The sequence below is a fragment of the Peromyscus leucopus genome, chromosome 4 (assembly GCF_004664715.2).
Source record: "Peromyscus leucopus breed LL Stock chromosome 4, UCI_PerLeu_2.1, whole genome shotgun sequence".
NCBI lineage: Eukaryota > Metazoa > Chordata > Mammalia > Rodentia > Cricetidae > Peromyscus > Peromyscus leucopus.
Genome location: NC_051066.1, coordinates 79,934,162 through 79,953,068, shown reverse-complemented (window position 1 = coordinate 79,953,068; position 18,907 = coordinate 79,934,162). Strand labels below are relative to the sequence as shown.

Sequence of the window (18,907 nt, the reverse complement as noted above, 5' to 3'; positions counted from 1 at the left end):
ATTTAATCAAATACCATGTCAAGTCTTTCTTGAAGCTCTTCATATTTTTGTTCTTTAATTATCAGATCGATACTTTCTTCTTCCATCTTATGCTGACATGTGACCTTGGACTTAATCAACTCTGAAGCTACTTTTTTTAGTTCCTTAACATAAGAAACAAAAGGAAATTCAGTATACATATTATCAAAGCAAGATATTTTCATGATAGTTTCCAAACTTTAAAATTATACTTCATTTAACAACAGAATATTTTATATGTAACTTTTATTAAAGCTCTTCTTTGCCAGTTCCATAGATGTATATAGAACACATCTGGTTACTCTCTCACACCGCATCTCCTCCCTCCCTCCCACCACTGTCAAACCCCTCCTCCTTAAAAGCCCCTTCTTCACATTCACACTTTTCTGACTCAGCTTTTGACACAGACTTTTAACTTGTCAGTCTGTGTGTTCCTGGGTTTTGAACTATCCACTGGAGCCTGGTGGGCTCATTTGTGGGTACATAAACGAAGAAATTGACTGCCTCTCTCCCAGACTCCACCAGCAGCCAACACTTTATAGACAGGATGGGTTATGATCACACAAGTCTCTTCCTGATCCAAGATTAAAGACAACTGGCTTAGTCTTTCACAGGCCCAGCACAGGCAAATACAGCTGCTAAGATCATGATCGCAATGGCTACGTCATGCCCAAAAGTTCACATTTTACAACGCTTCTCTCTTATCTTCTAACTCTTGAATTCTTTCCACCTCCTCATCCACAGTGTTTCCTGAGCCTTGAAAGAAATAGTATAAATGTCCTCCTTAGGGCTAGCCCCTCAACCATCTCTTATTCTCAATATCCAGAGCAGTGTGAGTCTGTACAGTTAATGGCAGTTCACTGCAAAGCAATACTTCTCTGAAGCCTGGGCACAGCATTTGTTGGGTCTAGCCCATGGACTGAGCATCTGGTGGAAAGGATCCCATGGTAGAGTGTTCAATATAATTTTACTGACCTATCAAGGTCCTTTATGGGAAAAAGTTATTGAAAGGCAGAAGCTGACAAATGATTGTGTCCCAAGGAACCCTAACATTCATAGATGAGCTAAGAAGGTTGAAAAGTACAGGCAACTGAGGGAGGGGGAAGCCCAAGATTGTGGCATCCAGGAAGCTCAAACAGATGCAGTAGAAAATAGGGATGCAACCAAAATTAGATGTCTTAGCTCTACATGTCACAGTTTCATACAATTATATCTTAATCCTCATCTAAAAACTAGGATAATTAGTCCTAATTCTCATTCTATGACTAGAATTAATCATAACCCACTTTGGGGTATGCATATTACATAAAAGACTGTTAAAGTAACCATGTGGATCAAACAATAGACCTTTTCTTAGAAAAGGAGGTAGGCAAATTACTGTCAGGCAAAATAAGAACTCTCAGCTCATATTAAAGTAACTAAACAGGGCTGGAGAGATAGCTCAGCTGTGAAGAGCACTTGTTGCTCATGCAGAGGACCCAGTTCCCAGCACCCTCATGGTAGCCCACAAACATCCCTAACTCCAATTCCAGGGGATCTAGCAGCTTCTTCTGACCTCTTCAGGCACCAGGCATGCACATGGTGCACCCATATACCTGCAGGTGAAACACTTGTACACATAAAATAAAAATAAATTAAAAGTAAACAAAACAGCCAAAGAAAACTTTAAATAACAGAAGTAAGACTTGACTTAGGGAAATGTGTGAAATGCACGTCCTCCATCTGACCATCCTTACTCACTTGCCATGTGCTCTGCACACTGCTCTTCCCAGTCTGTCACTGATCTCTATGAGAACAGGAAATCCTCTGTCCTCTGGAGTCCAGTAGGGTGAGATCTGTGGGAGATGCCGGTGGAGTAGCTCCCTCCTACAGACCACAAATGGCCCTGTATCTTCAGGAACTCACAGCTCTACCTTCTGCGCATTAGCTACAGTTCTCCCCAGGTCGCACGGCTGCACTCCCTGTCCTTTCAGGTGGGACTGGGGCTGTCATTTTCCCTCCATTTTATCTGCAGGATGCTTCCCCACCCCTCTGTTCTCTTAACCCTGTCAACAATTATATCCTCCCAATTAAACTCTTCCGTTACCAACTCCAATGCATCATCTGTTCCATTTAATACAAGAAAATTTTAAAAGGACATTTCAAGGATAGGAGCGGTACAAGAAAACAAAAGCAAGAAGCAGAGAAAAGTGGGAAATAATATTGACTATGTAGACAGGTGGAAGAGAGGGGAGGGGAAGAAGAGTGGTTTCATAGCTTGAGATTGGATTTGGTAGGCAGAGGCGAAGTACTGAGTTGAACATTCCTTCTCCATCTATCAGGTACTTACTATGTGTCAAGTGACAACAGGTGCTATCTTAAGCTTGTAGCTTAGCAGATTAGTTTGTTTAAAAGAGTGGAAGAACTCTAGAGGAAAGAACACTGGCTGATTATTATGCATCAATCTCAGCATGATACGATGAGTGTGAGGCAGGTCAGAAACGCAGGGAAATTACATATAGGAACAGGAAGAAACCCCTCATCCAGGACTCTGGCAAGCTTCTTGTCCGTTGAAATCAAGAATTCCAGCATGATTAATAATGTTTGTTTGTGACTTTTCTCCTCCCCCAGCTACAGGCTTCCAGGGATCTTGACGGAAAGCCCGTTTATAGTAAAAGACATGTCCTAAGCTTCTGTGCAACCTTCCGAGCTCCCAGTTTTTATCACATGTAATCCATCCAAGTTATCTCTGCAGTCACCCTATAATCTTATTTATCAAAAAAGAAAGACAAGATATATAAGCAACCTTTTAAGATGTAACTGGAGAGCCACCAAAATGATACACACAGCTAATGTTAAAACACTGAATTGAGAAGCCATACCCACACTTTGGCATGTTATGTTCTTTTTCTTTCTGGAGACCCTCATGTTCAAAATCTATGTTTAAAATGATTTTTGAATAAACTGTGACTCTTCAATGGTCCCTAAAAAAAAATCACCAATCCTGATCCATAGCCATTAAACTATTCTAAAATATGTCCTTTTACATTTTTTTAAAAGTATAAAAGATGATACATGATAAATTACCCAGAATGGAGTTTTAGGTAATCCAGTAATAATTCACATTCAACAGTCACACCAGTTACAGGCTGGGACGTTTTCAGACTTGTATTTATTGTTTGTTTGTTTCTCTGTTTCAGGTATGCAAAAATAGGAGAGTGCAAATTCCTGTGTGTAACCAGTTAGCTTAGATGTTACAATAAAGCACAAAGAGAGATAACTTCCAAGCAGTTTTAAATAAATAGCAGAAGAGCAGGTGTGGTACTTCATGCCTATATTAAAAGACCAGTTCCTTGGTGGCTGAAGTACAAAGATAGCTTGAGTCTGGGATTTCTAAGCTAGCCTGGGAAATAAAAGAAAATCCTGAGAGAGCTGAAGGAAGGAGAGAGGGAGGGAAGGAAGGAAAGAGTCAGGAAGAAGAGGAGGATAGAGGAAGGAGGGACAGAAATGGGAGAGAGGCCATAGAGGAGATGTATTGAAAGCTTGAGCTTAAAGGAAATGTGAAGCTGAAAACAGATGTGTGAAATCATCTTGTAGAGTTGACACTGAATTAAGAATACAAATTCACTGAAAGAAAAACTATGAAAAAAAGAAAGAAAGGAAAAAGAAAAACAGGGACTATAGGGTAAGTCTTGACAGAATGGAGGGGAAACAATCAGTGAGCCAGAATAATCTTGTTTGAGAATTTGAAAGGACCTTTAAATAGGTCCCTTTTGCATAAGTGTCATAAGATTGAGTATCTTTCCTTTCCTCTCTCGTTGCTCCCTTCACGTTTACATTTCACTTCTTAAACCACCAGATCCTCTATCACATAACAGAACATAAAGTAAGGCAGGTACTAGCACCTACTGATTTGAGCACTCAATATATATTACCAATAACTGGTCGTGTTCATCTGTGGGATTTTAGTCCTCTTTGGACTCGTAACAAGTAGCCAACTTTGATATTATATAATGACTATCTCATTCAGGGATAGTGTTCATTTTGTTTCTTAAGACAGTCTCACTATGAAGTACAGGCTGGCTTTAAACTCACAATCTTCCTGCCTCCCAAGTTCTGGGGTTGTAAGCACATGCCATCACACCCAGCTCTTGGTACTCTATAAACACAACAAAAAGTTTTCCTCCAACTACCTCTTGCTTGCCAAAACTGGATCACATGCTCATGCTTGAACCTCACAGTAGCATGAGGAGTGGGTGACAGTGACGGGTTTAAACTGATCGGATGCAGTACAGTGACTGCTGGCATTACCAAATCCAAACCCACAGTTTAACACTGTAAAGTTACAGTTTGTTCAGCATATTACAAACATGCATAAAATAAAGTGAGGGCAAGTGGAGAAGGTTTATAAATTGTTTGATACTGAATAATCTATCCTTCTTTTAGGTCTCAGTTCCTCTCCCTGCGAAAAGTTGCTAGATCCAATTACAGCTTTCAAATTGGGCTCTGCCAAGCCTCAATGATGCTATGCTGAACTTTATAAAAACTGGAACTAACAGGTACGGCTCAAGAGTTCTTCCAGTCTCCCTTCAGGCCCACCAGCTCTAGATTTATTTGTTTCAGTACTGAGCTCCCACATCATAAAACATTCCACTGCTTTAAAGAAAAAGATGAAAACCAGCAGATTAGACAATCCTGTGGTTCTATGAGATTTAGAGATGATCTGGACAAGATAATTTGCAGAGAGCTAGCCATTGTAGAAAGCATGAAGGAAGGCCAAACAACTGATGAGTCTGACGAAATTTGAGACTATCCTACTGGGAAGACATTTAGAAGCAAAGGAGGCCTCTTAGCCACTGTGTAGGCCTATACAGATGATCACTCCACCTGGAACCTTTTTTTTTTTATGTTCTTGGTTACTTTCTTTTTTTTTCTCTACTAAGAAAATTTTCATTCATTTTACATACCAACACAAATCTCCCTCTCTTCCCTCCACCCGTTCCTCCCTTAGCTTTTCCCCCCACCAACCCACCCCCCATTCCCTCCTCTGAAAAGGTAAGGCCTCCCATGGGGAGTCAGCAAAGCCTGGTACATTCAGTTGAGGCAGGTGCAAACCCCTCCCCCTACATCAAGGCTACTAATCTTATTCTAAACTTAATTTCACTTGTTAACTGCAGTGCTTCCATGCAGTTCTATAGCATGTTAATTTTTCTGAGGACTGTCTGTGTCTTTTGTTATTTTATATTTATTGCAGGCATGGAAACAGGAATAGCATCTATCACTATACTACCCAAGAGAACGAGATGGGGAGAGAAAGCAGCACCAGTACGCATCAAATCATGCGTCTCTTTAAGAGGACTGTAATAATAATAATAAAAAAGGCATAGTTTTGAAGAAAAGGAGAAATAGTGATCTACTAGAAAAGACTAAATGAGAAATGTGGAGTAAACAGTTGGAATGAAAGGACTAGCGGTATGAGATGTAGACATGTAATAGTTTTACTGACAGAAAATGATCTCTGAGCTAGCCATAGTGGTACACACCTTTAATCCCAGCAGAAACAGGCAGATCTCTGTGCATTCAATGCCAGCCTGGCCTACATAGCAAGTTCCAGGATAGCCTTTCTTTGTCTTAGTTAGGGTTTCTATTGCTGTGAAGAGACACCATGACCACGGCAACTTTTGTAAAGGAAAACATTTAGTTGGGACTAGATTATAGTTCAGAGGTTTAGTCCATTGTGATCACGGTGGGAAACATGGCAGCATGCAGGCAGACATGGTGCTAGAGAAGGAGCTGAGAGTTCTACATCTTGATCTACAGGCAGCAGGATACTGTCCCACACTGGGCATAGTGTGAGCATATGAGACCTCAAAGCCCGCCTCCACAGTGACATACTTCCTCTAAGACCACACCTACTCCAACCAGACCACACCTCCTCATAGTGCCACTCCCTTTGGGCAAAGCACTCAAACACATGAGTCTATGGGGGCATACCTGTTCAAACCACCACAGCCTTTAAAACCAATTTGTGATAGGAATTTGAAAAGATGTGGGCTACAGAAGCCTAAGAACATTGTAAGCAGGGTTTAATGAAAGATTCCTATGGGAACTTAGAAGACCCTAAAATTGATGAAAATATGGAGTGCAAAGATCATACTCATGAAGTTTCAGATGGGAACAGTACTCCATTCAGAACTGGACTAGATGCCATCTGCCTTGGTTAGTTTGTTGTTTGTTTTCTCAGCTGAGAAAATGCCTCCATAAGATTGGCCTATAGTCTGTGGGGTATTGTCTTGATTAATAATTGATATGGGAGGGCCCAGGCCACTGTAGGAGGTGCCCCTCCAGGCACACGGTCCTGAGTTGTTTAAGAAGGCAGGCTGAACAAGCCAGTAAGCAGCATTTCTCCATGGCCTCTGCTTCAGTTCCTGCCTTGAGTTCCTGCCCTGACTTCCCTCAATGATGGAGCGTGAGCTATAAGCTGAAATAACCCTTTCCTCCCTAGTTGCCTTTGGTCATGGTGTTTACTTTATTACAGCAACAGAAATGCTAAAACATCTGTGTGACATTATGACAAAGAACCTACCTACAATTTGTTCATGCCCCTAAGGCTTTGTGAGAGGTTGATCTTACTTCTAATTTCGTAGAAAAATTCTTATCTTTTACATTTATTCATTTGTGTATGGGTGTGAGTATGTGTGCCTCATCGTATGTGGGAAGTCAGAGGACAATGTGTGTGAGCCCATTTTCTCCTTCCACTATGTGGCTCTGCGTTGGATCCAGAGATCTAACTCAGGTTGTCTTTGTCTTTATCTTTATCTTTATCTACTCAGCCATCTCCCCAGCCCTCTACTGGGCTGTTCACTTTGCACTGTGAAATGAACACGAGCATTTGGAAAGCGAGGTGGAATGTTCCCCACAGGCCCATGTACTAAAGGCTCGGCTGTCAGCTGACAAGCTTTAGGGAAGTAGTCCCTTCTACAATAGTGGTTCTTAACCTGCGAGTTGTGACCACTTTTGGGGGCGGGGGGGGGGGCGATGGTCAATGAACCTTTCACAGGGGTCACATATCAGATATCCTGCATATCAGGTATTTACATTAGAATTCATAGCAGTAGAAAAATTACAGTTATGAAGTAGCAACAAAAGTAATGTTCTAGTGAGGAGTCAGCACAATATAAGGAATAGAAAGGCCTGCAGCATTAGGAGGTTGAGAACAACTGCGCTATGAGCTCCTTGAAGAAAGGTACCTTTTTCACAACTCACAGTCTACCATACCTGAATACCTCCAGAAATTTAAGAGAAACTAAAAGATGTAATGAATATACTTAGTAAAGAATGATAAATGTGAAAGAGATATGGCTTACCTTTGTTTAAAATAAAATTTGATCAAGTTTGATTTATTTAGTATAAAGTAAATGGCAATAAAAACACTTGATGAAGGCACTTAAAGTCAGCCAAACAGATTATTGTTAATGGTACACTAGTTTATAGTCAATTTGCAAGTCTGTTTAGAAAGTAAAGCATGAATACAGTGCTGAGCGTTTATGACTAATCAGCCAGCTTTCTTCCACTCAAGGAACAGCACAGCACTTCAGATCCAGGTCACAGAGAAGTATCCTGGTGTTAGGGATGAGCAGACCTGTGAAGTTTTATTAGAAAACTGAGAAAAACAAAGCTTAGCAGATGTGAGTTATCACCATTGTGTTAACTTTAAAAAAAAACAAAACTATATTTTGAGGCTAGAAAATAATCTTGACAGAATCCCTACACTGTGAGTTTAAAATAGGATAATTCTGCATTTTAAGTTCAGATTCAGGTATATTCTGGTCAGCAAACAATACAATGGATGAATAATTATTTTAGTCTGCCATAGGCTAAATGTTCTTTAACTGAACTTATTGAACAATTTATTTATTTATTTATTTTTTACTGTTTCCAACATTGGTAAACATAAAAAAATAGGGTGACAGTTAAAACAACTATGGAGAGCTTCAAGAGGAAAGATAAATTTAGCTTCAATAATATAAGCTCTTAAGATGTATAAAATTAATGCAAAGGTAAACTATCTGCTAAAGGATACTAAAGTTTTAATCTCAACTTTGATTTATAGAATATTTGGCTAATATTCATATTATGCATTATTTAATTTAATCATATCTCTCATATTCAACTGGTTGAAGAAGAGTATCTTTTCTTCTGTTTTTAATTATGTGTTTATATATGGGAGTGTGGGTGTCCACGGGTCCAGAAGAGGGCACTGGGTTCCTCGGAGCTTGAGTTACAGGTAGTTGTCAAACATCCAACAAAGGTGCTAGAAATCAAATCTAGGTTCTCTGGAAGAGCCAGAAAGCACTCTTAACCACTGAGCCATCTCTCTAGCTCCAACTGATTCTATTTTTTAAAGACACCAATGATACTGGCTTAAATATAATGTGTATCTTTCCTTATATACTTAATAGCCTTTCTAAAAACAGTTTCAGGTTGCTTTCTTATGCAAAGATAACTTTCAAATGAAAACTGAAAATGGTTTTTGAAATTTTAGCTTTTTAATATTAGCTTTTTAACTGCATTAAGTAAATAAGATTCAAACAAATTAGAAATTAAGTTGACATGTCTCATACTAGTGATGTGTTCAAGGTTCATTCCTACGCTTCAATGGCCTGTTAATAAAAGGTATACAGCTAAGCATAAAGCCACTTACATAACTTAGAACTCTCTGAATTAAATGAGAATTGGTGGTCTAAAGGGATTTTTCTTCTTCTTTATGACAACTAAATTAATTTAACTTCTTTTCTTTATTTTTCTTTTTAAAATTATGTTTATTTATTTACTTGTCTGTATGTATGGGCATATGAACCACAGCACACGTGGGGTCAGAAGACAACCTGTGGAAGTCAGTTCCTTCCTCCCACCATGGGGGTTTCAGCAATTGAACTCAGGTCCTCTAACTTGGGGGTACCTGCCATTACCTGTTAGAGCATCTTGATGGTCCTTCATATTCCTATATTTTACAGTAATATGAAAAGTGGAGCTGCTGGAATTAGTTCTAGGAAAGGCGCAAAGCTACACAGAGAAACCCTGTCTCGAAAAACCAAAAAAAAAAAAAAAAAGTAGATACTCTAAAATGTATCAATTCTCGTTAAAATAATTATGAAATAGCAGAGAAGTTAGAAGAAAATGGGTATAGAAAACTAATAGATGGCTGAAAAGTGAAAACTAATTATTTCATGTCTTCTCTTTCTCGTATATATTAATTAATCTTAAGTGCATAATAAATTGAAATCAAAGACATCCATGAAATAATTTTCCACTGAAAAGCTATGCTTTTCATTTTATAGCCTTTATAAGCTTTAAACTATCCTGAACTTTTAGTACATTGTCTGTTTTCTAACCATTTTATTCAAAGCCGTTAGTGTAACAGATAAACAGCACATGCTTTGATCTCATGAAATTACAGCTTATAGTTCCTGCAGTCATAAATACCACGCTCTTTTCTCCCCACCCCTCCCTTTCCAGCACAAGAGAGTCTGCTTAACATCACAGTCTCCTTGAGAGGCTGACATTTACTCAGACAAACAGCAGAGGTCATGAATGCTGCCCATAGATAATATCAGGATTCTCCGGCATTGCCACCACAGTGGAGGCAGCAGACAGAACCGCAATACCTAGTTTATCTATCAACTAAGTTTGATCTGTTTCATTTTGCTTCACACAAAAAAAGGAATCCTACCTTATCACAAACCAATAATTTAACTGTTCTGGACAAAATCACACAACAGTATAAAAGAAACAAAATTATCTCTAAGAAAATTAATGATTAGACATTTTGAGTGATATGACCAATATGATTAGTTGATTAGCTCCTGAAATTTTCAAATAGAAGGCTTATTTAAGACTTTTTTAAAAAAGAAGACTTTTTTTTTAAATAGACTATGTGAAATTTTATAAAACATAAAATAATATATCTAGAGTGCCTAAACACTCTGAAATTTTACAACCAAAGGATTCAGAGAAATACTCAACTGGAGAAAAGACAGCAACTTCAACAAAAGGAGCTGAGAAAGCGGAATGTTCACACGCATCAGAATGAAACTAGGTCTGTAAAAATTAGCTACACAAAAATCAACTGCAAAGGCTCAAAGACCCCAATGTGAAGCCCAAAATGCTGAAACTCCTAGAAGAACACATAGGCAGCACCCTACAAGATATAGGTGTCGAGAAGGACTTTCTACATAGGACTCTAATTTTTTATGAACTAAGGCCAACAACTGACAAAGGGAATCTCATAAAATTAAAACACTTCTCTTCAACAAAGGAAACACTCAACCAAGAGAAAGGCCACAGAGTGGGAGAGAATCTTTCCCAACTACACATATTATAGAGTCAATAACTAGAATATACAAAGAACTCAAAAAAAGTCAAGAAAACAACCCAATTAAAAAACGGGTTATGGCAAATGAATGGAAACACATGAACTATGAACCAAAGGCTGAGGGGCCCCCAGCTGGATCAGGCCCTCTGAATAGGTGAGACAGTGGATTGGCTTGATAAGTTTGGGAGGCAACTAGGCAGTGGGACCAAGTCCTGTGCTCATTGCATGAGTTGGCTGTTTGAAACCTGGAGCTTATGCAGGGACACTTGGCTCAGTCTGGGAGGAAGGGACTGGACCTGCCTGGACTGAGTCTACCAGGTTGATCGCAGTCCTCGGGGGAGGATTTGCCCTGGAGGAGGTGGGAATGGGGGGTGGGCTGGGGGTAAGGGGAGGGGGTGGGAGGGGGAAGAATAGGGGAACCCGTGGCTGATGTGTAGAACTGAATGGTATTGTAAAATAAAAAAAAACAAAAACAAAAAAACAAAAACAAAAACAGGCTATGGATCTGAACAGCATTCTCAAAGGAAGAAACAAAAGTAGCTAAGATACATCTCGGAAAGAGTTCCACATCTCTAGCAATAAGGGAAATACAATTCAAAACACTTTGAGATTGCACCTTACCCTACTCAGAATGACTAAGATCAAGAAAACAACAGACAACAAATACTTACAAGGATGTGGGTAGAGGAGAACATTCATTCACTGTTGGTGAGATGGCAACTGGTTCAGTCACTCTGGAAATCATTGTGTAAAATTCTCAAAACAAAACTACCATATGATCCAACTATACCACTCCCTGGTATATGCCCAAATGACCTGACATACTATTCCACAGACACTTGCTCAGCCATGTGTATTGCCACTCTATTTATTTATTTATTTATTTATTTATTTATTTATTTATTTATTTTTGATTTTCGAGACAGGGTTTCTCTGCGTAGCTTTGCGCCTTTCCTGGAGCTCACTTGGTAGCCCAGGCTGGCCTCGAACTCACAGAGATCCGCCTGGCTCTGCCTTCCGAGTGCTGGGATTAAAGGCGTGCGCCACCACCGCCCGGCGCCACTCTATTTATAATAGCTAGAAAAAGGAAACACTGTTCAACTGATGAACAGATGATGATAAAGTGGTATATATACATTATAGAATACTATTTAGCTATAAAGAAAAATGAATCATTAATTTTTCAGGTAAATGGATGAACCTAGAAAAGATTATATTGAGTGGTATAACCTAGACCCAGAGAGACATTTATGGTATCTTCACATAAGAGTATATAACCTGGAGTAACTGCAGAAACCAGGAAAGTGAAAAATGACCATGGGGGTGGTGGTCTAGAAATGGAAATAGCAGGACACAGGTGATTTAAAGGGGAATATAGGAAGAAGGGGAGGATATGGTAGGGCATAACTTTAATCCCAGCACTTGTGAGGTAGACGCAGGTAGATAGATCTGTGAGTTTGAGGACAGCCTGGTCTACAGTGAGGTCCAGGCCAGAGAGTAAGTTACTGGGGTCATGGCTTTGGGTTGTCTCTTGTCCCAGCTCTTCTGTGCCTCCTGTCCATAGCAGAAGTGAACTGCTCTGCCCAACATATGCTCCTTGTCAGGATGTCTCCCATCATGGCTCAGAAGCAAGTGTGCCAATAACTATGGGATAAAAATCTCTGCAATAATGAGCTAAAATAAATTACTTCTATTATTGTTTATTCAGATAATTGGTCACAGGTATGAAAAAGCTAGCTGACAGGAATGCTTTCTATAGTCACTGAAATCATTAATGCATAAACTACAATAGTGACCTATCAGGCAAGAGTGTCCACTGGTACAACAATAGCATGATTATGATGGGGGTAACCAACTGCTTTCTGGTTGGATTTGAGGCATACCCACAGGAGGGAATTCATACCTGATACTTTAAACCTAGTCAAAAACCTGTGGCTGGAGAGGTCACAGGATCTAGGAGAGAGCAGCCTCCTCCTCCATCTTCCTCTCCTCCTCCCCCTACTAGCGCAATGATGACAACTCCACTTGACCACACCATGACTATGACTACTATTACTGTTTTGCTAAATGGACATGTTTCCAGACTGCCTTCTAAATATCCACGTTTACATCAGTAAACTAGCACCACTCTCAGGACTTGTCAAAGAAGCTTCTTGTAGCAGGTGAGAATTAATGCAGACACCCATAACTGCTTAAAGTACAGAGTGATGGCCCTAAAAGGAACATCTAGATCACCCCTCCAAGGCTCAGAGAACATCACAGAATAGGTGGTAGGAAGAATATAATATCTAGAGGATTAGAAAAATACCGCAAAAAGAGGTCTTCTGGATATAACATGGTTACTGCATTTATCAACTCACTGTAGCTATGGCTACACAACCTGTACAAGACTGGCCCATCAATGTTTCATCATGGAAAGGGGAGGGATTTATAAGGATTATTGGAGTGACAGGTACTAGAGGAAAGGAGTGTCACTTTCCTTGGTGGTTTACCCATTAATATGTTGCTTGTGCTCTAGTGAAAATCCTCCATCTGTGCTCACAAAATAACCCTAATTAAACTCAGTGGGTCACTGTTGTGGCTAGTTTTATGTCAACTTGACACAAGCTATAGTTATCTGAGAGGAGAGAACCTCAATTGAGAAAATGCCTCCATTAAGACTGCACTGTAGACAAGCCTATAGAACATTTTCTTAATTAGTGATTGACAAGGGTTGGGGCAGCCCACTGTGGGAAGTTCCATCCCTGGGAGGGTGGTCCTGGGTTAATAACAAAACAGGATGAACCCGCCATGAGGAGTAAGCCAGTAAGCAGCTCCCCTCCATGGCCTCTACATCAACTCTTGCCTTCAGGCTCCTGCCCTGTTTGAGTTCCTGTCTTGATTTTGATGAATAGTGATGTGGAAGCAGAAGCCAAATAAACCCTTTCCTCTGTGTAGCTTTGGTGCCTGTCCTAGATCTCGCTCTGTAGCACAGGCTAGCCTCGAACTCACAGAGATCTGCCTGGCTCTGCCTCTCGAATGCTGGGATTAAAGGCATGCGCCACCACCGCCTGGCCCAGGAGTTGTTTTGATCATAGTGTTTCATCACAGCAATGGTAACCCTGACACAGTCACATACCACAAAAGACATGAAGGTAGGAAGGGAATTTGATGGGAAGAGGGTTTCATCAGAAGAGGGAGAGATATGACAGGGAAATGGGTAAAAATGACTAAAATTCATTTGTGTATATGTGTGTATGAATGAAACTTGTCAAAGGATTAAAATAACAAGTGAAATCTGAGTGTGATGACACATGCTTTTAATCTCAGCACTTAGAAGACAGAGGTAGGCAGATCTCCGTGAGTTTGAGACCAACCTGGTCTACATAGTGTGTTCTAGGCCAGCCAGGATATACAGTGAGAGCTTATCTCAAAAAAAAAAAGAAAAGAAAAGAAAAAAGAAAGAAAGAAAGGTAGAAAAAAGAAAAGAAAGGGAGGGAGGGAGGGAAAAAAAGAAAGAAGATCATATACAGGGGTTGGAGAGATGGCTCACAGGTTAAGACCACTGGCTGCTCTTCCAGAGGTCCTGAGTTCAATTCCCAGCAACCACATGGTGGCTCACAACCACCTATAATGAGATCTGGTGCCCTCTTCTAGTGTGCAGGATTACATGCAGGCAGAACACTGTATACATAATAAATAAATCTTGGGAAAAAAGAATATCATATACTTCAAGTTGGTTTAATTCCAGGACCAAGGTTTGTTCCATATACATGAACCCGTAAGTGTAATTCAGCACTCAAAATACTTAAAGACAGAAACCACATGATCCTTGAAACTGATACAAACAAAGCCTTCACAAGTTCAAAATCCCTTCATAATAAAAGCCTTGAAGAAACTAGAAGGAACATGTGTCAACATAATGAAGGCTATACACAGCAAATCTAGGGCCAACATTATACTAAATAGTGAAAAAATGAAACCATTTCGGGAGCAATGAAGGGCGAGGGTCGAGGGAAAGACAACGGGAGATCCTAGCTGGATCAAGAAAAGAGAGGGAGAACAAGGAATAGGAGACCATGGTAAATGAAGACCACATGAGAAAAGGAAGAAACAAAGAGCTAAAGAGGCCCACAGAAATCCACAAAGATACCCCCACAAAAGACTGCTGGCAATGGTCGAGAGACAGCCGGGACCTACCTACTCTGGTGATGGGATGGCCAAACACCCTAATAGTTGTGCCAGAAACCCCATCCAAGGACTGAGGAATCTGGATGCAGACATCCATGGCTAGGCCCCGGGTGGAGCACTGGCAGTCTAATTAGTGAGAAAGAGTTTATATGAGCGAGAATTGTTGAAACCAAGGTTGGATAAAGCACAGGGACAAATAACCAAATGAATGGAAACACATGAACTATGAACCAAAGGCTGAGGGGCCCCCAACTGGATCAGGCCCTCTGAATAAGTGAGACAGTCGATTGGCTTGATCTGTTTGGGAGGCATCTAGGCAGTGGTACCAGGTCCTGGGCTCACTGCATGAGTTGGCTGTTTGAAACCTGGGACTTATGCAGGGACGCTTGGCTCAATCTGGGAGGAGGGGACTGGACCTGCCTGGACTGAGTCTATCAGGTCGATCCCAGTCCTCGGGGGAGACCTTGATCTGGAAGAGGTGGAATGGGGGGTGGGCTGGGGGAAGGGGAGGGGGCAGGAAGGGAGAGAACAAGGGAATCTGTGGCTATTATGTAGAACTGAATAATATTGTAAAATAAAAAAATAAAATATATATAAAAAAAAAAATCTGGATTGAGCAAAGTTGCCCATTCTCTCCTCTCATATTTAACCCAGTGCTCAAAGTCTTATCTACAGCAATAATGTAAGAGAAAAAAACATACAAATAAGAAATGAAGGAGTCATAACCTCCTTGTTTGTAGAAGACATGGTCCTCTACTTAAACCCCAACAGCTTTTAGATCCAAAAAACACTTTCAGGAAGCAACAGAACACAAATCAACATACACAGATCAGTAGCTTTTCTGTCTACCAATAATGAACTTGCTGGGAAGGAAAAAAATGAGAGGAAACCCTAGTCACAATAACTTTACTGTATTTAAATACCTAGGGGTAAACTTAAGTAAGGAGCTGAAAGGATTCTACAATAAAAGACTAAGACACTGGAGAAAGTATTAAAAAAGACTCTCTCAGGCTCATGAATAGACAGAATAAAAATTGTGAAAAATACCTATATTACCAAAAGCAGTCTGCAGATCAATGCAATCCCCCTAGAAATACCAATGACATCCTCCAGAAAACTTAAAAAAAAATACTACTGAATTCATATGGAAACACAAAAGACTCAAATGGCCAAAGGGTACTTAGCAACAAAGTGATGCTGGAGGTATTGTAATAGCAATATCAAATTATATTATAGAGACAAAGTAGAAAAAACAACATGGTACAGATACAAAGACATGCAGATCAGTGAAATAGGATAAAGAACCCAGAAATAAAGTCACGTACAGCCACCTAATGTTTTACAAGACCATCAAAACTATACACTGGAGAAACAAGTCTCATTAACAAATAATGCTATAGAAAATGAATTTTCACATACAGAACTCTAAAACTTAACCTTTGTCTTTCACCCTGTACTAAAATCAATTTAAAGTGGGCCAAAAACCTTAATGAAAGACATAAGGAAAACACTGTAAGATGTAGGTATATGTAAGGATTTTTTGGAAGAGGATTCCAGTAACGACGGAATTGTGCCAGGAATCAAATGGAATTAAGTGAAATTACAGAACTTGTTAACTTGAATACACTCAAAATCAACTAAAGCCCGAGCACTCTGTGGGGGATTTTCTTGATTGGATCATTTGAAGTGGGAAGACCCACCCTAAATCTGGGCCACACCTTCTGGTAGCCGCCCACATAAAAGGACATGGGAGAAGCTTTTGCTTTTTGCCTGCTTGCCCTTCCCTTTCCCTGGCAAGTTTATTTAGCCTGCTGCTGAGGCATTCCTTCATTGGTGTTAAAACCTACCTCTTCAGGATTCCAGCAGCTCTCTAGGAGTTCTGATCTCATGGACTGAACAACTACCAGATTCTTAGCCTTTCCATCAAAGGATAGACATTGTTGGATTAGCTAGATCAGCCTAGGCCAGTCTAATAACCTCCCTTGTAATATATATATTAAATATGTTACATATATATGCACACATACATTCTATCAGTTCTGTTCCTTTAAAGAACTGGACAAATCTTCAACACAAAGACAACTTTTAGGATGGGGGGGGGGCTGAAGCTGCCTACTCCACATCAGGCAGGAAATTAATATGAAGGATACATAAACAACTATAAAAATTAAACATATGAACTCCAAAATCATTCAGTTAATAAATGGATTCCTGAACTGAATAGAGAATTCTCGAAAGAAATATAAACAGCCAAAAAATGCCTTAAAAAATGTTCAACATCCTTAATCATCAGACGTATGCAAATTAAAATTGCTTTGAGGAACTGGCTCAGTGGTGAAAGTGCTTGCCACATAGCAAGAGGACCCGAGTTCGAATTACTAGCAGCCACAGTAAAACAAGAACATCTATAACCCTAGTACTGGCAGGGTAGAAACAGGCAAATCCCTGGAGCTTACTGACTAGCCAGTCTAGCCAAATCATTGCACTCCAGTTCAGTAAGAAACTCTGTCTCCAAAAAAAAAAAATGTGAAGAGCAATTGAGGAAGATAACTAATGTGGACCTCTATGCTCGCTCTCTCTCTCTCTCCCCTCCTCCATATATATATATCTCACATACACACACACACACACACACACACACACACACACACTCACACACACACAGGGGTGGTGTGGATGCCAACTCACCACAGTTAGGATAATTGTTAGGAACAAAACAATGGGTACTGGGATGTAGCTCAGTTGGTAGAGTACTTGACTAATATGCACAAGGCCCTAGGCTTAATCCTCACAATGCATAAACTGGGTGTGAGGTTGAACACCTGGTCCTTACTCAGGAGGTGGACACAGGGGGACCAGAAATTCAAACTCCTCTTCAGCTACATAACAAAGTTCTAGAACAGCCTATGCTATATAAGGCCCTGTTGAAGGAAAGAAAAGAGGGAGGGAAAAAAGAAGGAAAAGAAAACAAAGACTGGTGAGGATGTTAGGAGAGAGGAATCCGTATTTCCTGCTGGTAAGTTTGGTCACTATGGAAATCAATACAGAAGTTCCTCAAAATCCTAAAAGTAGAACTACTGTATGACACAACTTATACCACTTTGGGGTGTATACCCACAGAACTGTAAGCCAACACACAGAAGTATTTGCACATTGATGTTTACAGCTGCACTACTCAACTATTTCCAATAGTCAGGAAATAGCCAGTCTAGATGTCCATCAATTATGAATAGATGAAGAAAATGTGGTACATGTACACAATGGAATTTTTTGTAGCCATAAAGAAAAATAAAATCCTAACATTTTAGGGAAAATAGATGCAACTGAATATCTTTATATTAAGTAAAATAAACCAGACTTAGAAAGACAAATACTGCATGTTTTCTCTCATATGTGAGCATTTAGAGTGAGTGTGGTGTGTGTGTGTGTGTGTGTTTAGATATATGGTTGTTGGTGAATGAACTAGAGAAAGGCTCATGAGAGTGGAGAAGAAATCTTAAGGGAAGTAAGAAGCAGGGTCATGGAATACACATAATAGGGACTAACTGGAAGAAGGAACCAGGTGGAAGAGGAGGAAACAGAGAGAGAAAGAGAAGGGGGATGGGGAAAAAGAGAACAAAGCATAATGACACATATGTACGAACAGGCCAAGATTAGATGCATTATTTGTCTACTAACCAAAACTAATTGGAAAATAATTTTAAGATAAATAATTGAGGTAGAGGAGCAGTGTAGCTCAAGGTAGAGAATTTGCCTCTCATGCATGAGGTTCCAAATTTAATTTCAATGCTGTAAAAACAAGATAAAATAAATGATTCAATAATCACTAAAAATGTGCTTGTTCACAACTACTGAATAATTACTTATTTTCATTTGAAGTTTATATTGATGAAAATGAATGGTTCTTTAAAAACTTTGATTTGGGATTCCAGGTAATTTCTTTAATTATACTTCCTCCCTTCCTCCCTCCCTCCCTCCCTCCCTCCCTTCCTCCTTCCTTTCCTTTCCTTTCTTCCCTCTCTCCCTCCCTCCCTCCCTCCCTCCCTTCCTTCCATTTAATTTCATTTTGGTTTTTGAGACAGGGTTTCTCTGTGTTAACAGCCTTGGCTGTCCTGGAACTTGGTTTGTAGACCAGGCTGGCCTCAAACTCACAGAGATCCACCTGTGAGTTTGTGAAGTTTCTGCCTCCCTAGTACTAAGATTAAAGGCATGCACCACCATGCCCAGCCTCTTTATTTCTTATATTAAAAATATCTATACTTAATATTCTCAAGTCTACAAAGTAATATTTATACATCTAAATTACACCTAAGATTTTTTTTCTTTTGGAACTTCATCTTAAGTAATCCAAACTGCCTCTAACTC

At 39.9% G+C, this 18,907-nt stretch overlaps 1 protein-coding gene across 1 annotated transcript in view; it reads right to left on the bottom strand.

The window, feature by feature from the left end:
* Ccdc73 (coiled-coil domain containing 73) overlaps window positions 1–18,907 on the bottom strand; it is a 94,453-nt gene that overhangs the window by 26,662 nt on the left and 48,884 nt on the right. The window contains 1 exon segment of the mRNA XM_028877886.2: window positions 15–143. Coding sequence (XP_028733719.1) covers window positions 15–143 — 129 coding nt within the window.